The sequence below is a fragment of the Chiloscyllium punctatum genome, chromosome 5 (assembly GCF_047496795.1).
Source record: "Chiloscyllium punctatum isolate Juve2018m chromosome 5, sChiPun1.3, whole genome shotgun sequence".
Classification (NCBI taxonomy): domain Eukaryota; kingdom Metazoa; phylum Chordata; class Chondrichthyes; order Orectolobiformes; family Hemiscylliidae; genus Chiloscyllium; species Chiloscyllium punctatum.
In genome coordinates this window covers 1,072,731-1,092,409 of record NC_092743.1, presented here as the reverse complement: position 1 = coordinate 1,092,409, position 19,679 = coordinate 1,072,731, and the positions used below count along the sequence as shown (strand labels likewise).

General features: G+C 48.5%; 1 protein-coding gene across 1 annotated transcript in view; it reads left to right on the top strand.

Moving 5' to 3' along the window:
* LOC140476820 (SCO-spondin-like) overlaps positions 1-19,679 on the top strand; it is a 354,974-nt gene that overhangs the window by 119,421 nt on the left and 215,874 nt on the right. Inside the window, exons 30-32 of the mRNA XM_072569613.1 lie at positions 7,606-7,652; positions 10,775-10,975; positions 17,034-17,204. Of these exons, the coding sequence (XP_072425714.1) occupies positions 7,606-7,652; positions 10,775-10,975; positions 17,034-17,204 (419 nt within the window). The remainder of the gene's footprint in view (positions 1-7,605; positions 7,653-10,774; positions 10,976-17,033; positions 17,205-19,679) is intronic.

Genomic DNA, 19,679 nt, shown 5'->3' with positions numbered 1-19,679 from the left:
TTCTCTTAAACTGTATTTGCTATGTATCTGCCTATCTTACCGGTGTCCTTTAGGGAAGGACCCTACCATCCTTACCTGGGCTGGGCCTACATGTGACCCCAGACCCACAGCAACGTGGTTGACTCTTAATTTCCCTCCAGGCAATTGGAGATGGGCAATAAATGCTGGCCCAGCCAGTGAGCCCACTGTGAGCCCACATTCTGTACAAGAATAACTACATTTTTTTCAAAAAGTTGAGGTTCTTATTAATATCAAAAAGAAATTTTCAGGAAACCATCACCTGGAGAATGTCATCACCTGCTCGCTGCAGACAGAGACTATAACGATGTGTTGCGTGTCCTTTTGCTGGTTTTGACTCTGCGCTGCTATAGGCCATTTGATTCCATGTACATTAGTTTCACTAACTCATGCTTTATTGGATGAGTTTTGAATTTTGTCTGCACAGTATCCAATACGCTACTACCCTCAAACCTCTTCATCAGTCCACAATATCCGGGTTGGGCTGATCAGTGGCCCCACTGAACTCATCTCTGCATACCTTGACACGGTCCTGTCCCCCTTAGTCCAAAAACTCCCCACCTACGTTCGGGACACCACCCACACCCTCCACCTCCTCCATGATTTTCGCTTCCCCGGTCCCCAATGCCTTATCTTCACCATGGACATCCAGTCCCTATACACCTCCATCCCCCATCACGAAGGACTCAAAGCCCTCCGCTTCTTCCTTTCCCGCCGAACCAACCAGTACCCTTCCACTGATACCCTCCTTCGACTGACTAAACTGGTCCTCACTCTGAACAACTTCTCTTTCCAATCCTCCCACTTCCTCCAAACCAAAGGAGTAGCCATGGGCACCCGCATGGGCCCCAGCTATGCCTGCCTCTTCGTCGGATATGTGGAACAGTCCATCTTCCGCAGCTACACTGGCACCACCCCCCACCTTTTCCTCCGCTACATCGATGACTGTATCGGCGCTGCCTCGTGCTCCCACGAGGAGGTTGAACAGTTCATCCACTTTACCAACACCTTCCACCCTGACCTCAAATTCACCTGGACCGTCTCAGACTCCTCCCTCCCCTTCCTAGACCTCTCCATTTCTATCTCGGGCGACCGACTCAACACAGACATTTACTATAAACCGGCCGACTCCCACAGCTACCTAGACACACCTCCTCCCACCCTGCCCCCTGTAAAAACGCCATCCCATATTCCCAATTCTTTCGTCTCCGCTGCATCTGCTCCCAGGAGGACCAGTTCCAAAACCGTACAACCCAGATGGCCTCCTTCTTCAAGGACCGCAATTTCCCCCCCAGACGTGGTCGACGATGCCCTCCACCGCATCTCCTCCACTTCCTGCTCCTCCGCCCTTAAGCCCCGCCCCTCCAACCGCCACCAGGACGGAATCCCACTGGTCCTCACCTACCTCCATGTACAGCGTATCATCCGCCGTCATTTCCGCCACCTCCAAATGGACCCCACCACCAGGGATATATTTCCCTTCCCTCCCCTATCAGCGTTCCGAAAAGACCACTCTCGCTGTGACTCTCTCATCAGGTCCACACCCCCCACCAACCCAATCTCCAGTCCCGGCACCTTCCCCTGCAACCGCAAGAAATGCAAAATATGTGCCCACACCTCCCCCCTTATCTCCCTCCAAGGCCCCAAGGGATCCTTCCATATCCGCCACAAATTCACCTGCACCTCCACACACATCATTTACTGCATCCGCTGCACCCGATGTGGCCTCCTCTATATTGGGGAGACAGGCCGCCTACTTGCGGAACGTTTCAGAGAACACTTCTGGGACACCCGCACCAACCAACCCAAACACACCATGGCTCAACACTTCAACTCCCCCTCCCACTCCACCAAAGACATGCAGGTCCTTGGACTCCTCCATCGCCAGACCATAGCAACACGACGGTTGGAGGAAGAGCGCCTCATCTTCCGCCTAGGAACCCTCCAACCACAAGGGATGAACTCAGATTTCTCCAGTTTCCTCATTTCCCCTCCCCCCACCTTGACTCAGTCAAATCCCTCGAACTCAGCACTGCCTTCCTAACCTGCAATCTTCTTCCTGACCTCTCCGCCCCCACCCCAACTCCGGCCTATCACCCTCACCATAACCTCCTTCCACCTATCGTATTTCCAACGCCCCTCCCCCAAGTCCCTCCTCCCTACCGTTTATCTTAGCCTGCTGGACACACTTTCCTCATTCCTAAAGAAGGGCTTATGCCCGAAACGTCGATTGTCCTGCTTCTTGGATCCTGCCCGACCTGCTGCGCTTTTCCAGCAACATATTTTCAGCTCTGATCAGTGGCAAGTAACATTTGACCATCTCCAACAAGAGACAATCTAGCCACTGCCCATTGACATTCAGTGGTGTTACCATCACTGAATCACAGCATCCTGGAGGTTATCATTGATCAGAAACTTAACTGGATTCACAACATAAACATAGCTATAAGAGCAGGTTAGCGGCTAGGAATACTGCGGCAAATAACTCACCTCCTGACTCTCCATTGTCTGCAAGTCATAAGTCAGGAGTGTGATGGAATATTCCCCACTTGCCTGGATAGGTGCAGCTCCAACAACTCAATAAGCTTGAAATCATCCAGAAACAAATCAGCCTCTGCTTGATTGACGCCACATCCACAAGCATCCACTCCCTCCAACACCAACACTCAGTACCATCAGTGTGTACTGGTTATAACATGCATAGAACATAGACCAGTACAGCACTGTACAGGCCTTGCTGTTGTGCTGGCCTTTTATCCTACTCTAAGATCAGCCCGAGCTCCCTCAACCTTTTATCATAAGATATGCCCTCCAGTCCATGCAGCATCCTGGTAAGTCTCCTCTGCACCCTCTTTAAACTCAGGGGAGGAAATGGCCCAGTAGTACTATCGCTGGATTGTTAATCCAGAGACCCATGTAATGTTCTCAGAACCCAGGTTTAAATCCAAACACAGCAGATGATGGAATTTGAATTCAATAAAAAGAAAATCTGGAATTAAGAGTCTGAACGATGACCGTGAATCCATTGTTAATTGTCAGAAAAAAAATCCAGTTCACTAATATTCTTTAGGGAAGGAAACTGCCATCCAACTTGGTCTGGCCTCCATGTGACTCCAGGCCCACAGCAATGTGGTTGACTCTTAAGTACCCTCTGGGCAATTAGGGATGGGCAATAAATGCTGCCCAACTAGCGACGCCCTCTTACCATGAATGAATATAGAATAAAAAACTTCCACACCTTTTTTTGTAATAAGGTGACCAGAACTGAACACAATATTCCTAGTGTGGTCTAACCAGGACTCCATAGAGCTGCAACATATCCTCGCGGCTCTTAAACTCAATCTCTCTGCTAATGAAAGCTAACACACCATATGCCTTGTAAACAACCCTATCAACTTTGGTGGCAACTTTGAGAGATCCATGTATATGGACGCCAAGATCCCTCTGTTCCTCCACACTGCCAAGAATCCTGCCTATAACCCTGTATTCTGCACCTCAAATTCGACCTCCCAAAATGAATCACTTCATGCTTTTCCAGATTGAACTCCATCTGCCACTTCTCAGCCCAACTTTGCATCCTATCAATGTCCCATTGCAATCTACAACAATCTCCACACTATCCACAACTCCACCAACTTCAGTGTCATTGACAAACTTATTAATCCACTTTTCCACTTCCTCATCCAAGTAATTCAGAAAAAAATCACCCAGAACAGATTCCTGCAGAATGTCACTGGTCACGGATCTCTGGGCTGAATACTTCCCATCAACTGTCCCTCTTTGTCTTCTATGGGCCAGCCAATTCTGTCTCCAGACCAGCCAAATTTCCCTGCAAAGTTTGCAGCATATCCTCCTTAACATCAATCTGTTTGAGCATATCAGCCTGTTTCACCCTGCCCTCTCAAATGACAAGGTCCCTCTCAGTAGTGAATACTGAAGCAAAGCATTCATTGAGGACCTTCCCTATCTCCTTCGAGTCCAGGCACAAGTTCCCTCCACTAGCCCTGATTAGCTCTACTCTCACTCTGGCCATCCTCTTGTTCCTAACATAAGTGTGGAATGCCTTAGGGTTTTCCTTAATCCTACCTGCCAAAGCTTTTTCACGCCCCCTTCTCACTTGCCTAAGTCCATTCTTTAGTTTTTCCCTGGCTATCTTGTAGCCCTCTCGAGCCCTGTCTGATCCTTGTCTCCTCAATCTTCAGTCAGCTTCCTTCTTCCTGTTGACTGGATGTTCCACATCTCTTGTCATCCAAGGTTCCTTCACCCTCGCATCCCTTCCTTGCCTCAGTGAGACAAACCTATCCAGCACTCGCAGTAAATGCTCCCTAAACAAACTCCACATTTCTGTTGTGCATTTTCCTGAGAATATCTGTTCCCAATTTATGGACCACAGTTCCTGCCTAATAGCATTGTAATTTCCCTCCACCCCCAATTAAATACTTTCCCATCTCATCTGCTCCTATTCCTCCCCATGAGTATAGTAAAGAACAGGGAGTTGTGATCACTATCACCGAAATGCTCTCCCACCAAGAGATCTGACACTTGACCTGGTTTGTTGCCGAGCATAAAATCCAATATGGCCTCCCCTTCAGTTGGCCTAAATACATATTGAATCAGAATTGTTCCTGGACGCACCTGACAAAATCTTCTCCGTCCAAACTATTGCATTCAGGAAGTTCCTATCAATATTAGGGAAGTTGAAGTCATCCATTACAACAATCCTGTTACTTCTGCACCTGTCCAAAATCTGTCTTCCAATCTGCTCCTCCATGTCGCTGTTGCTATTGTGGGGGGTGGGGGGGGGTGCGGTCTGTGGAAAAACTCCCAGTAAAGTGACTGGTCTTTTCCTGTTTCTGACTTGCACTACAGAAATTCACCAAAGAATCTTAGACAGCTCCTTCCAGAACTCATGACCACTTCCATCTAGAAGGACAAGGGCAGCATATAAATGGGACACCACTCCCTGCAAGTTCCCCTCCAAGCCACTCACCATCCTGACTTGGAATATATCTTTGTTTCTTCTGTGTCACTGGGCCAATATTTGGGAATTAATTCCCTGAGGGCAGAGTTGGATTACCTACAGCACTTGGACTAAACATCTTTTGTTGCTTCCCACTGACCTTGTAATGGCATTCAGAAATATTGGCCTTCCTCTATTTACTATCCCTCTTGCTATAACTTTCCCAATGAGTGGCTGAATGCTGCTGTCAGATTAGATTTCACCATCAGTTCCATTCTTAAAACCTGATCAGTTTTCACAGAAAGTTCCTTTGATTGAATTCAGTGAGGAATTATTTCCAGTCAGTGCAGTCCCTCCATCTGTTTGATTCACTGCTGGGACCCTACCTCCGACTCCAACTCTTCCCAAGAGGGGCATGAAGGGGCTAGGAGGCCATATGAAACTATGGATGGATGAACTGGTTTGAGGGCAGAACGATCTCTTCCTATTCCAGTGTTCCCATCTGAACTCAGCCACAACACCAGCCACAGATCATGGCAATCTGGAAGCTTGTATAAATGTGGAGTCATAGAGATGTACAGCATGGAAACAGACCCTTCGGTCCAACCCGTCCATGCCGACCAGTTATCCCAACCCAATCTAGTCCCACCTACCAGCACCCGGCCCATATCCCCCCAAACCCTTCCTATTCATATACCCATCCAAATGCCTCTTAAATGTTGCAATTGTACCAGCCTCCACCACTTCCTCTGGCAGCTCATTCCATACACGTACCACCCTCTGTGTCAAAAAGTTGCCCCTTAGGTCTCTTTTATATCTTTCCCCTCTCACCCTAAATCTATGCCCTTCAGTTCCGGACTCCCCGACCCCAGGGAAAACACTTTGCCTATTTACCCTATCATAAGACCATAAGACAGAGGAGTGGAAGTAAGGCCATTCGGCCCATCGGGTCCACTCTGCCATTCAATCATGGCTGATGGGCATTTCAACTCCACTTACCCGCATTCTCCCCATAGCCCTTAATTCCCCGAGATAACAAGAATCTATCAATCTCTGCCTTGAAGACATTTAGCGTCCCGGCCTCCACTGCACTCTGCGGCAATGAATTCCACAGGCCCACCAGTCTCTGGCTGAAGAAATGTCTCCGCATTTCTGTTCTGAATTTACCCCCTCTAATTCTAAGGCTGTGTCCACGGGTCCTAGTTTTCTCACCTAACAGAAACAATTTCCTAGCATCCACCCTTTTCAAGCCATGTATTATCTTGTACGTCTCTATTAAGTCTCCCCTTAATCTTCTAAACTCCAATGAATACAATCCCAAGATCCTCAGCCGTTCCTCATATGGTAGGACTACCATTCCAGGGATCATCCGTGTGAATCTCCGCTGGACACGTTCCAGTACCAGTATGTCCTTCCTGAGGTGTGGGGACCAAAACTGGACACAGTACTCCAAATGGGGCCTAACCAGAGCTTTATAAAGTCTCAATGCCCCTCATAATTTTGTAAACCTCTATAAGGTCACCCCTCAGCCTTTGACGCTCCAGGGAAAACAGCCCCAGCCTGTTCAGCCTCTCCCTATAGCTCAAATCCTCCAACCCTGGCAACATCCTTGTAAATCATTTCTGAACCCTTTCAAGTTTCACAACATCTTTCAGATAGGAAGGAGACCAGAATTGCATGCAATATTCCAACAGTGGTCTAACCAATGTCCTGTACAGCCACAACATGACCTCCCAACTCCTGTACTCAATACTCTGACCAATAAAGGAAAGCATACCAAATGCCTTCTTCACTATCCTATCTACCTGCAACTCCACTTTCAAGGGGCTATGAACTTGCACTTCAAGGTCTCTTTGTTCAGCAACACTCCCTAGGACCTTACCATTAAGTGTATAAGTCCTGCTAAGATTTGCTTTTCCAAAATGCAGCACCTCACATTTATCTGAAATAAACTCCATCTGCCACTTCTCAGCCCATTGGCCCATCTGGCCAAGATCCTGTTGTAATCTGAGGTAACCCTCTTCGCTGTCCACTACACCTCCAATTTTGGTGTCATCCGCAAACTTACTAACTGTACCTCTCATGCTCACATCCAAATCATTTATGTAAATGACAAAAAGTAGTGGACCCAGCACCGATCCTTGTGGCACTCCACTGGTCACAGGCCTCCAGTCTAAAAAGCAACCCTCCACCACCACCCTCTGTCTTCTACCTTTGAGCCAGTTCTGTATCCAAATGGCTAGTTCTCCCTGTATTCCATAACATCTAACCTAGCTAACTAATCTCCCATGGGGACCCTTGTCGAGTGCCTTACTGAAGTCCATATAGATCACACCTACTGCTCTGCCCTCATCAATCCTCTTTGTTACTTCTTCAAAAAACTCAATCAAGTTTGTGAGACATAATTTCCCACGCACAAAGCCATGCTGACTATCTGTAATCAGTCCTTGCCTTTCCAAATACATGTACATCCTGTCCCTCAGGATTCCCTCCAACAACTTGCCCACCACCGAGGTCAGGCTCACCGGTCTATAGTTCCCTGGCTTGTCCTTTTGTTTAGTGACAGACTTGAAATCAGAAAGATTAGGCTTGGATTGTGAATCTCTTTTTGTTTTGTTTTGTTTCAGTTCCTGTGTGAATGGAGAACTAGCCTGTACCAACATGCCTTGCTCTGGTAAGTATTGTCCAGTCCCTCACCAACCTTCAACAACTCGACCTCTCAGTCTACTGGCCGGAACTATCTGGAGAATTTATTCAGCTCGTCAGCTGTAAGGTTCTGGGGCACACTTACTGTCAGAGGTCTGCATGGGATAGAATTTGTAAGTGTCCAGGAGAGTTTTCTGGAGCATTATAACAATAGTCCGACAAGGGAAGGGGCCATTTTGGACCTGGTGTTGAGGAATGAGCCAGGCCAGGTGGTAGAAGTTGCGGTGGGGGATTTCTTTGGGAACAGTGACCACAATTCTGAAAGTTTTAGAATACTTGAAGACAAAGATGAGAGTGGTCCTAAGGGAAGAGTACTAAACTGGGCCAAGGCCAATTATATCAAAATTAGGAGCTGGGAAATGTGGATTGGACACAGATATTTGAAGGAAAGTCCACATTTGATATGAGGGAGGCTTTCAAAGATAGGTTGAAGATGGTGCAGGATAGGCATGTCCCATTGAAGGCAAAGGATAGGAAGGGCAAAATTCATGCACCGTGGATGACAGGAGAAATTGTACAACTAGCCAAGAGGAAAAGGGAAGCGTACATAAGGTCTAGGCAGCTAAGAACAGAATGGGCCTTGGAGGAATGTTGGGAGAGAAGGACCAATCTTAAATGAGGAATCAAGCAGGCTAAAAGGGGTCATGAAATAACTTTAGAGAGCAGAATTAAGGAGCATCCCAAAGCATTTTATTCTTATATAAGAAGCAAGCGGGTAACTAGAGAAAGGATTGGTCCACTAAAGGATAATGAAGGAAGGCTGTGTGTCGAACCTGAGAGAATGGGTGAGATTCTGAATGATTACTTTGCATCAGTGTTCACTGAGGAGAGGGACATGATGAATGTTGAGATAAGAGATAGAAGTTTGATTAGTCTGGATCACGTTGACATAAGTAGGGAAGATGTGTTGGGTAGGCTAAAGGATATTAAGGTGGTCGAATCCCCAGGACCAGGTGGGATCCATCCCAGGTTGCTGAGGGAGGCAAGAGAGGAAATAGCTAGGGCCCTGACAGATATCTTTGTGGCATCCTTAAACACAGGTGAGGTGCAGGAGGACTGGAGGATTGCTCATGTTGTTCCCCTGTACAAGAAGGGTAGTAAGGATATTCCAGGTAACTACAGATCAGTGAGCCTGATGTCGGTGGTGGGAAAGTTGCTGGAGAAGGTACTGAGGGATAGGATCTATTTACATTTAGAAAAGAATGGGCTTGTCAGTGATAGGCAACATGGTTTTGTGTAGGGGAGATCGTGCCTTCCCAACGAGGAAGTGACCAAGTTGATAGATGAAGGAAGGGCTATAGATATCACATACTTGGACTTTATTAAGGCGTTTGATAAGGTTCCTCATGGTAAACTAATGGAGAAAGTGAAGTCACATGGTGTGCAGGGTGTTCTAGCTAGGTGGATAAAGAACTGGTTGAGCAAAGATTGGTGGAGTAGCAGAAAGCATAAGGGACTGTCAAAGAATACAGGAGAATGTAGGTAGACTGGAGAGTTGGGCGGAGAAGTGGCAGATGGAGTTCAATCCAGGCAAATGTGAGGTGATGTATTTTGGGAAGTCTAATTCTAGAGTGAATTATACAGTGAATAGAAGAGCTGATGAGCAGAGAGATCTGGGAGTTCAGGCCCATTGTACCCTGAAGGTTGCTGCACACTTGAATAGAGTGGTCAAGAAGGCATACTTGCCTTTGTTGGATGGGTTATTGAGTATAAGAGCAGCAAGTACTTCACACTGAGGGTGGTGAGTGTTTGGAAAGCATTGCCAGCAGAGGTGGTAGAAGCAGGAATGGTAGATTCATTTAAGATGCATCTGGACAGATGTATGAGTAGGTGGGGAGCAGACGAAGACAGATGCTTGGGAATTGACCGACAGGTTTAGACAGTACATTTGGATCGGCTCAGGCTTGGAGGGCCGAAGGGCCTGTTCCTGGGCTTAAATTTTCCTTGTTCTTTGTTCTGACCATTCTCTGGCCCCACTCTGACCCGACTCTGATCCCACTCTGACCTCTCTCTGATCCCTCTTTAACCCCACCGTGGCCCCACTCTGACCCCTCTCTGACCTCTCATTGAGACTCTCTGACGGTTCCCTCAGTCACACGGGGCCAAAATGTACACACCCTCCCTCCCCCCTCCCCTCACGCCCTCCCTCCTCTCACACTGTCCCTCTGCCTACACCCTCCCTCCCCTCACACTGTCCCGCCCCTCACACCCTCCCTACCCTCACACCCTCCCTACCCTCACCCTCCCTCCCCTCATGCCCTCCCTTCCCTCACTCCCTCCCTCCCGTCAAACCTCCCTCTGCTCACACCCAGTCTTACCTCACACCGAATCCCAAACATTCATACCTACTCTCTCTGTATGAACACCTACATGATGTTTTCCCACCGTCTCTCTACTGACACCTGTTCTGTGCTCACAATCACTCATTACCACCCAACGTCTAATTGTAAAAGCTCTGTGTTTATAGTCTCCCCTCACACTGACTGTCTCTCTGTCGCTGTCTCTCTGTCGCTGTCTCTCTCTCTCTCTGTCGCTGTCTCTCTCTGTCACTCTCTCTCTGTCACTCTCTCTCTCTGTCACTCTCTCTGTAGCTCGCCCTCCGTCAGTTTCTCTTTCTCTGTTGCTTGCTTTCTCTGTCAATCTCTATCTGTCGCCCTCTCTGTTGCTGTCTCTCTGTCTCTCTCTCTCTGTGTCTCTCTCTCTCTGTGTCTCTCTCTCTCTGTGTCTCTCTCTCTCTGTTTCTCTCTTTCTCTGTTGCTCTCCCTCACTGTTTGACACTCCCTGTCTATCCCTTTATCCCTCTCTCTCTCTCTCTTTGACACACTCTGACTCTCTCTCCCTCTCTCTCTATCTTTCTCTCTCTGACACTCTCTGTCTCTCTGTCCCTGCCTGTTTCTCTCCATCTGTCTGTGTGTCTCTCTCTGACAGCCTCTGTCTGTCTGTCCTTCTCTCTGTCTCTCTCCATCTCTTTCTCTCTTTCTTTCTCTCTCTCTGTACTTTCTCTCTCTGATATTCTCTGTCAGTGTCTCCCCCCACCTCCCACCCCCACCCCTCTCTCGCTCACTCACACTCTCTGTCTCTCTCTGACAGTGGATGGTGGTTGGTGCCCGTGGTCAGCCTGGACTCCGTGTTCTAAAACGTGTGGGACCCAGTCAGTTTCCCGTTATCGCTCGTGTGCCTGTCCTCAACCCCTCAACAATGGCACCGTATGTAAGGGAGCAGAGCGGAGATATGGAGACATCTTCCTACAGATTGCTCAGGAACGTTGTCCCTCAACTTCTTTCTGCCCAGGTACATAGTAAAAAGCCTGATTCAAGAACAGTGCAAGGACAAGACACAACAACACTAGAAAAACTGCATTGTTATAGCACCATCACTGCACTTCATATTAGATAGGCCTTCATGGGGACAGGGTAGAATAAAGATTGACAGCCACCTACAGAAGCTCTTATTAACTCAGATGATCATACATTTCCGGAAAGCTGTTGGTTTTCCAGAATGATCAAAAGATTTCACAGCTTGGAGTAGTTGAAGGTAGATGCTCGACTTGAGCAACTTACACCAGGGTTAACCCCTTACACCAGGGTTAACCCCTTACATCAGGGGTAACTCCTTACACCAGGGTTAACCCCTTACATCAGGGTTAACCCCTTACACCAGGGTTAACCCCCTTACACCAGGGTTAACCCCTTACATCAGGGTTAACTCCTTACATCAGGGTTAACCCCTTACATCAGGGTTAACCCCTTACACCAGGGTTAACCCCTTACATCAGGGTTAACCCCTTACACCAGGGTTAACCCCTTACATCAGGGTTAACCCCTTACATCAGGGTTAACTCCAGGAGTGAGAACAACGATAGCACATTCTCCCATTGGGAGTGGGGTGCAGCGGCTGGAAGAGATTTCAGAGGTAAGGAAGGACGATGGGGCTGGAGGAGCGGATGGAGAAAGGGAGGGAGAGTAGGGGCTGGAAGTGTTTACAGAGGAAGGGAGGGGGGTTAGTTGCTGGAGAGGTTACAGAGATAGAGAGGGGCTGTAGGAGCTGGGGGAGGGGACAAAAATAGGGAGGGGGTGTAGGGGCTGGAGGCAGTTACAGAGATAGGGAGGATGTAGGGTCTGGAGGAGGTGACAGATAGGGAGAGGGTGTCGGGTCTGGAGGAGGTGGCAGAGATAGGGAGAGGTGTAGAGTCTGGGGGAGGTGACAGAGATAGGGAGGGGGTGTAGGGTCTGGAGGAGGTGACAGATAAGGAGGGGGTGTAGGGTCTGGAGGAGGTGACAGAGATAGGAAAGGTGTGTAGGGGCTGGAGAAAGTGACAGACGTAGGGAGGGTTTGTAGGGGGGCTGGAGTGGTTTACAGAGATAGGGAGGGGTTGTAGTGGCTGGAGGGGTTACAGAGATAGGGTGAAGGTGTAAAGTCTGGAGGAGGTGACAGATAGGGAAGGGATGTAGGGGCTGAAGTGGGTGACAGAGATAGGCAGGGAGAGTAGGGTCTGGAAGGGGTTTACAGAGAGCAGAGGGGGTGTAGGGGCCTGGAGTGGGTTTCAGAGATAGGGAGAGATGTAGGGGATGGAGGAGGGCACGAAATAGGGAAGGGGGTGTAGGGGGTGGAGGAGGTTACAGAGATAGGGAGGGGTGTAGGGGCTGAAGGGGGAGACACAAATAGGGCGAGAGTGTATGGTCTGGAGGAGGTGACAGAGATCAGGAGAGGGTGCAGGGGCTGGAGAGGGTGTAGGGCTGGAGGAGCTTACAGATATAGAGTGGTGTCTATGGGCTTGTTTCAGAGATAGGGAGCAGTGTAAGGGCTGGAAGGGGTGACAGAGATAGGGAAGTGGTGTAGGGGCTGGAAGGGCTTACAGAATAGGGAGGGGTATAGCACTGGAGGAGGAGGTGACAGACATAGGGAGGGGCTGTAGTGGGTTACAGAGATAGGGAGGGGGTGTAGGGGCTGTAGTGGGTTACAGAGATAGGGAGAGAGTAGAGGGGCTGGAGGAGGCGACAGAATTGGCAGGGTGTAGGGGCTGGAGGAGGGTACAGAGATAGGGAGGGGGTGTAGGGGGTGGACAAGGTGACAGAGATAGGGAGGAGGTATAGGGGCTGGATGAGGTGACAAAGATGGGGAGAGGGTGTTGGAGCTGGAGGAGGTGACAGAGATAGGGAGGGGGCGTAGAAGCTTGAGAGATTACAGAGGTAGGGAGGGATGTAGAGTCTGGAAGAGGTGACAGCGATAGGGAGAGGTTATCGGGCCTGGAGGAAGTTACCAAGAGAGGGAAGGTGTGTTGGGGCTGGACGAGGTGACAGAGATAGGGAGGGGGTGTAGGGGCTGGAGGAGGTTACAGAGATAGGGAGAGGGTGTAGGGACTGGAGGAGGTTACAGAGATAGGGAGGGGGTGTAGGGGCTGGAGGAGGTTACAGAGATAGGGAGGAGGTTACAGCGATAGGTAGGGGGTGTAGGGGCTGGAGGAGATCACAAAGATCGGGAGGGATGTAGTGGCTGGAGGAGGTTACGTAGATCATAGAACATTCCAGGCCAATCTACCCTCGATGTTGGGCCGACCTGTGGAACCAATCTGAAGCCCATCTAATCTACACGATTCCATTTTCGTCCATATGCCTATCCCATGACCATTTAAATGTCCTTAAAGTTGGTGAGTCTACTACTGTTGCAGGCAGTGCATTCCACGCCCTGACTACTCTCTTGAGTAAAGAAACTACCTCTGACATCTGTCCTATATCTATCACCCCTCAATTTAACACTATGTCCCCTTTGTGCTAGCCATCATCATCTGAGGAAAAAGGCTCCCTCCTTTCTAACCCTCTAATTATCTGATACGTCTCAATTAAGTCACCTCTCAACCACCTTCTCTCTCACGAAAACATCCTCAAATCCCTCAGCCTTTCCTCGTAAGACCTTCCCTCCATACCCGGAAATATCCTAGTGAATCTCCTCTGAACCCTTTCCAAAGCTTCCACATCCTTCCTATAATGTGGTGACCAGATCTGAACACAATAGTCAAAATGTGGCCGCACCAGAAGCTTGTCCAGCTGCAGCTCTCTTGCTGACCTTTATGAAATCATGAACCCGAGTTTTTGAGACACCAACTAGTGGAAACAGAATAATCTTCTTTACTTTGAGTTCTCAGGGTTTTTTTTACTTTTTGTGCCAAAGTGAGCAACTTCACCTTTTCCCACACTTTACTCCATTTTAGTCCGTTTACTCAACCTATCTTTATCTGTCTGCTACCTGCTTGATCTCCTTCACCACATAGTTTCTTACCTTGTTTGGTGTCAATCGCAAATTTAGAATATCCTTTATTGTCACGTGTACTCCAGCACAGAAGGACAGGAGTACAGTGAATAGGTTTTACAATGGCTGCCTCTAAGGTGCAAGTACCTCAGTATAAACCTTGGATACAGGAGAGGAATAAAAGGAAAAGTAGTAGCATTACTCATAGTTAGAAATAAGACAGTTATAATATAGTTAGAAAATAAACATCATACTGTAGCAGCATTGCAGCAGCTCAGTGAGCATGTGGTCTAACCACCTGTGCCAGGCCCTGGTCTAACAACTGTCTCACTCTGCTCCAAGCCTCTAGTCTGCTGCACACCAGCACTCAGCTGTATCAAGGCCATTTCTGCTGCTGCAGGACTCAGGTTTCCCATCGTGCTACTCTGGGTCTTGGGTTTGCCCTCATGCTGCTCAGGGACTGCTTCTCCATGCAGTATTCCAAGGACTTCTAAAAAGGAAGTTAAAAAACAAAAAGAAAGAGAAAGGAACGAAGAGCAGAGGAACTCCAGGTGGAGCACCCTATCCTGCCACCATCTATGATATTATGCTTTTATAGATATATATTATAGATATTATGCTTTTCCTCCTGTATCTAAGTTATTGATATAAATCGAGAAGTGATGATGCCCCAACATAGATCCTCTAACTTATAACATCCTGCCAGTCAAAGATCCAATTATATATACTCTCTGTTTTCTGCCAGCAGCAAATCTTCTATCCGTGGTAATATATTATTTCCTGCCCATCTTCCACAGTAGCCTTTGAAATAGTGCTTTGCCAAATGCTTTCTAGTAATCCAAGTTTAATATGTCCACAGGCTTCCCTTTATCCACAGCATATGTAACTCCTTCAAAGAACTCGAATGAATTGGTGAAACACAATTTTCCTTCAATGACACCATGCTGGTTCTTCCTGATTACCTTGAGTTTTTTAAAGTGAGCAGTTATATCTTTCCTGAATCTAGCAAATGAACTAGCTAGAGTCTGAGCACAGCTCCAACCTTATAGCCTGAGAACCCCGCACTACCCGATTCTACCTCCTACCAAAGATTCATAAACCTTAATTCCCCGGTCTACCCATTGTCTCAGCCTGCTCCTGTTCCACCAAACCTGTCTCTACATACCTTGACAACGTCCTGTCCCCCTTAGTCCAGGAACTCCCTACCTATGTTCAGGACGGAATCCACGCCTTTCACCTCCTCCAAGACTTTTGTTTCCCCGGCCCCCTATGCCTTATCTTCACCATGGACATCCAGTCCCTGTACACATCTATACACCATGATGAAGGCCTACAAGTGCTCCGTTTCTTCCACCAACACCCTCATTGGCCTGGCTGAACTGGTCCTCACCCTTAACAACTTCCCCTTCCAATCCTCCCACTTCCTCCAGACCATAGGGGTAGCCATGGGCACACGCATGGGCCCAGCTATGCCTGCCTCTTCGTCATGTACATGAAATAGTCCATCTTCCACAGCTACACTGGCACTAGTCCCCACCTTTTCCTCCACTACATTGATGACTGTTTCAGCACTACCTCATGTTCCCACAAGAAGGTTGAACAGTTCATCAACTTCACTAACACCTTTCACCCCAAACTCAAATTCACCTGGACCATCTCAGACACCTCCCTCCCCTTTCTGGACCTCTCCACCTCCACTTCCAGTGACTGACTCAACATGGACATCCACTACAAACCCATGGACTCCCACAGCTACCTGGACTACACCTCCTCCCCCGCCCTACCTCCTGTAAAAACACCTTTCCTTATTCCCAATTTCTCCGCCTCCACTGGATCTGTTCCCAGAAGGACCAATTCCAGTATAGAACATTCCAGGTGGCCTCCTTCTTCAAAGACTGTAATTACCCCTCCATGTGGTCGATGATGCCCTCCAGCACATCTCCTCCACTTCCCATATCGCCGCTCTTGAACCCCACCCCTTCCATCGCAACAAGGACAAAATGCCCCTGGTCCTTACCTTCCACCCCACCAACCTCCGTATACATCGCATCACCCTCTGCCATTTCTGCCACCTACAAATGGACCCCACCACCAGAGGTATATTTCCCTTTCCACCCCTATCTGTGTTCTGCAGAAACCACTCCCTCCGCAACTCCCTTGTTAGATCTAGCGCCCCCCCCCCCCCCACCACCAGACCTGCCGCTACTCCTGGCACCTTCCCCTGCCACTGCAAGAAATGCAAACCTGCGCCTACATCTCCCCACTAACCTCCGTCCAAGGCCCCAAAGGATCATTCCAGATCCGACAGAAATTTACCTGTACTTCCACGCATGTCATCTACTGTGTTCGTTATATGGTCTCCAATACATCAGGGAGACAGGATGCCAACTTGCAGATTGTTTCAGAGAACATCTCCGGGGCACCCGCACCAACCAACCCCACCACCTCGTGGCTGAGTACGTCAACTACCCCTCCCATTCCCCCAAGGACATGCAGGTCCTGGGCCTCCTCCACTGCCAAACGCTAACCACTCAACGCCTGGAGGAGGAACACCTTATCTTCCACCTTCGGACCTTGCAACCACAAATGATTAATGTAGATTTCACAAGTTTCTTCATTTCCCCGCCCCCCCAACCTTACCTCAGTCTCAAGCCTCCAACTTGGCACCATCCTCTTGACCTATCCATAGTCTTTCACCTTTTATCTGCTGCTCCCTCCTCTCCTCCCTATCACCTTCTTCCTCACCTTCATTTACTATCGCATTCCTAGCTACTTTCCTCCCAGCTCCACCCCTCTCCCATTTATCTCTCAGCACCCCCCACCGGCCCACAAGCCTCATTCCTGATGAAAGGCTTATGCCCGAAACTTCGACTTTCCTGTTCCTCGGATGCTGCCTGATCTGCTGTGCTTTTCCAGCACCACACAGTCGACTCTGATCTCCAGCATCTGTGGTCCTCACTTTCTCCTGATTAATGGGAGTGATTGGTTGAAAATGTCTAAAGATGTGACCAGGAGGAACTGGAGCCTGCGAAATGAAACTTATTGTCTCACTTTATGCACACCCTCCCCGCTAACTGCCCTGTTTAATTTCTCCTTGCTCCAGTGGATGGAAACTGGAGTCCATGGACTGCGTGGTCAATGTGTGATGGGTGTGTTGCTGTGTCTGTGCGAACAAGAAAGTGTGGCAGCCCTCCTCCGAGATTTGGTGGTTTGCAATGTGAAGGAGAAGCCCAGCAGAGCCAAGTGTGTCTGGACAATTCAACTGTCTGCACAGGTTTGTGAAAGAGAATTTAAAGCAAAGAGGAGCAGTTCCATTGCTGCAAGGATGCAATAGTCCAACAAAATGTCTGACAGGAACAGAAGAACAGAAATCTAGACACATGTCAGAGAAGTGTAAAAGTAATAGGGTAGTGATAGTAGGGGATTTCAACTTCCCCAACATGAACTGGGATAGTCAGAACATGAAAGGTTTAGAAGGAGCGGAATTTTTAAAATGCATCCAGGAGAGTTTTTTAAGCCAATCCATTGAAGGCCCTAAAAGAGACAGGGCAGTCTTGCAATTTCTCTTCGGTAACAAAGCTGGGAAAATGGTTTTGAAATGTCAGTGGGAAGCATTTTAAGACAGTGATCATAACTTGGTGAAATTCAAGGATTGGCCTGAAGTCAAACAAGGGATGGCTGATTTAATAAGATTCGGTATGATGTTCTTGAGTGCAGAGTGGACCAGGAGTAGATATTTTCAGGTAAATACAGTCAACAAGGATATGGGAAGAGTACTGGGGGACAACATGGTCCAGTAAAGTTGAAGGGGGAAAATTAATAAATCCTATGACCCCTGGATTTTGAGGCGTATGCAGCATTTGATTAAGAGACAAAGGGAGTTTTATGGCAGATACCAAGAGCTCAAAACAACAGAAGCAGTAGAGGAGCATAGAATGTGTAAAATGAATTTAAAAAGGAAATTTAGGAGAGCTAAAAGGGAATATGAAAGAATCGAGTAAAATCAAGGAAGACCGTCGGTTATTTTACATAAACATTAATGGGAAAAGGATAATGAGGGAAAGGACCATAGCAGTAATTTGTACTTAGAGCCAGAGGATGTAGGTACAGTTCTAAATGTCTTAGTGTTCACTAGTGAGAGGGATAATGTAACATGGAAATCAGTGAAAAGGAATAACTAAAGAACCGAGCATAGACAGAGAGGAGGTTCTGAGTTGTCTGGCAGGCTTAAAAATACATAAATCTCATCTACGTACCTAGTCATCTCTTTGAAAAATTCAGTCAAGTTGGTCAGATTTGACTCCCCTCCTCCCGAAATAAAACCATGTGGATTACTCTTGATTAATGGAAGAGCACAGCTGTTCAGGCAGCATCCGAGGAGCAGGAAAATCGAAAAAGTTGCAAGAATACAATAGGTGAGTGGGGGAGGGGATGAAGATGATATGTTGGGAGGTGGAGGGGGGAGTGGACAGGTGGAAAAGAAGATAGGCAGGTAGGACAAGTCATGGGGACAGTGCTGAGCTGGGGTTGAAGTGTTCCGAGGCGGAAGATGAGGCATTCTTCCTCCAGGCGTCTGGTGGTGAGGGAGCGGTGGTGAAGGAGGCCCAGGACCTCCATGTCCTCGGCAGAGTGGGAGGGGGAGTTGAAATGTTGGGCCACGGGGTGGTGTGGTTGATTGGTGCGGGTGTCCCGGAGATGTTCCCTAAAGCGCTCTGCTAGGATGCGCCCAGTCTCCCCAATGTAGAGGAGACTGCATCGGGAGCAACGGATACAATAAATGATATTAGTGGATGTGCAAGTAAAACTTTGATGGATGTGGAAGGCTCCTTTGGGGCCTTGGATGGAGGTGAGGGAGGAGGTGTGGGCACAGGTTTTGCAATTCCTGCGGGGGCAGGGGAAGTTGTATCCGTTGCTCCCGATGCAGTCTCCTCTACATTGGGGAGACTGGACGCCTCCTAGCAGAGCGCTTTAGGGAACATCTCCAGGACACCGGCCCGTGGCCCAACATTTCAACTCCTCCTCCCACTCTGCCGAGGACATGGAGGTCCTGGGCCTCCTTCACCGCCGCTCCCTCACCACCAGACGCCTGGAGGAAGAACGCCTCATCTTCCGCCTTGGAACACTTCAACCCCAGGGCATCAATGTGGACTTCAACAGTTTCCTCATTTCCCCTCCCCCCACCTCACCCCAGTTCCAAACTTCCAGCTCAGCACTGTCCCCATGACTTGTCCTACTGCCTATCTTCCTTTCCACCTATCCACTCCATCCTCCTCCCTGACCTATCACCTTCATCCCCTCCCCCACTCACCTATTGTACTCTATGCTACTTTCTCCCCACCCCCCTCTCATTTATCTCTCCACCCTTCAGGCTCTCTGTCTGTATTCCTGATGAAGGACTTTTGCCGAAACATCGATTTTACTGCTCCTCGGTTGCTGCCTGAACTGCTGTGCTTTTCCAGCACCAGTCTAATCTAGACTCTGGTTTCCAGCATCTGCAGTCATTGTTTTTACCTATTCTTGATTAATCTCTGCCTCTTCAGAGGATACCACAGGACTGGAGGACAGCCATGTGCAATCATTTTTTAACAAGGGAGAAAGCGATAAACCAGGAAACTGTCGGCCAGTCCATAAGACCATAAGACACAGGAGCGGAAGTAAGGATTTTTGGCCCATAGAGTCCACTCCGCCATTCAATCATGGCTGATGGGCATTTCAACTCCACTTACCTGCATTCTCCCCGTAGCCCTTA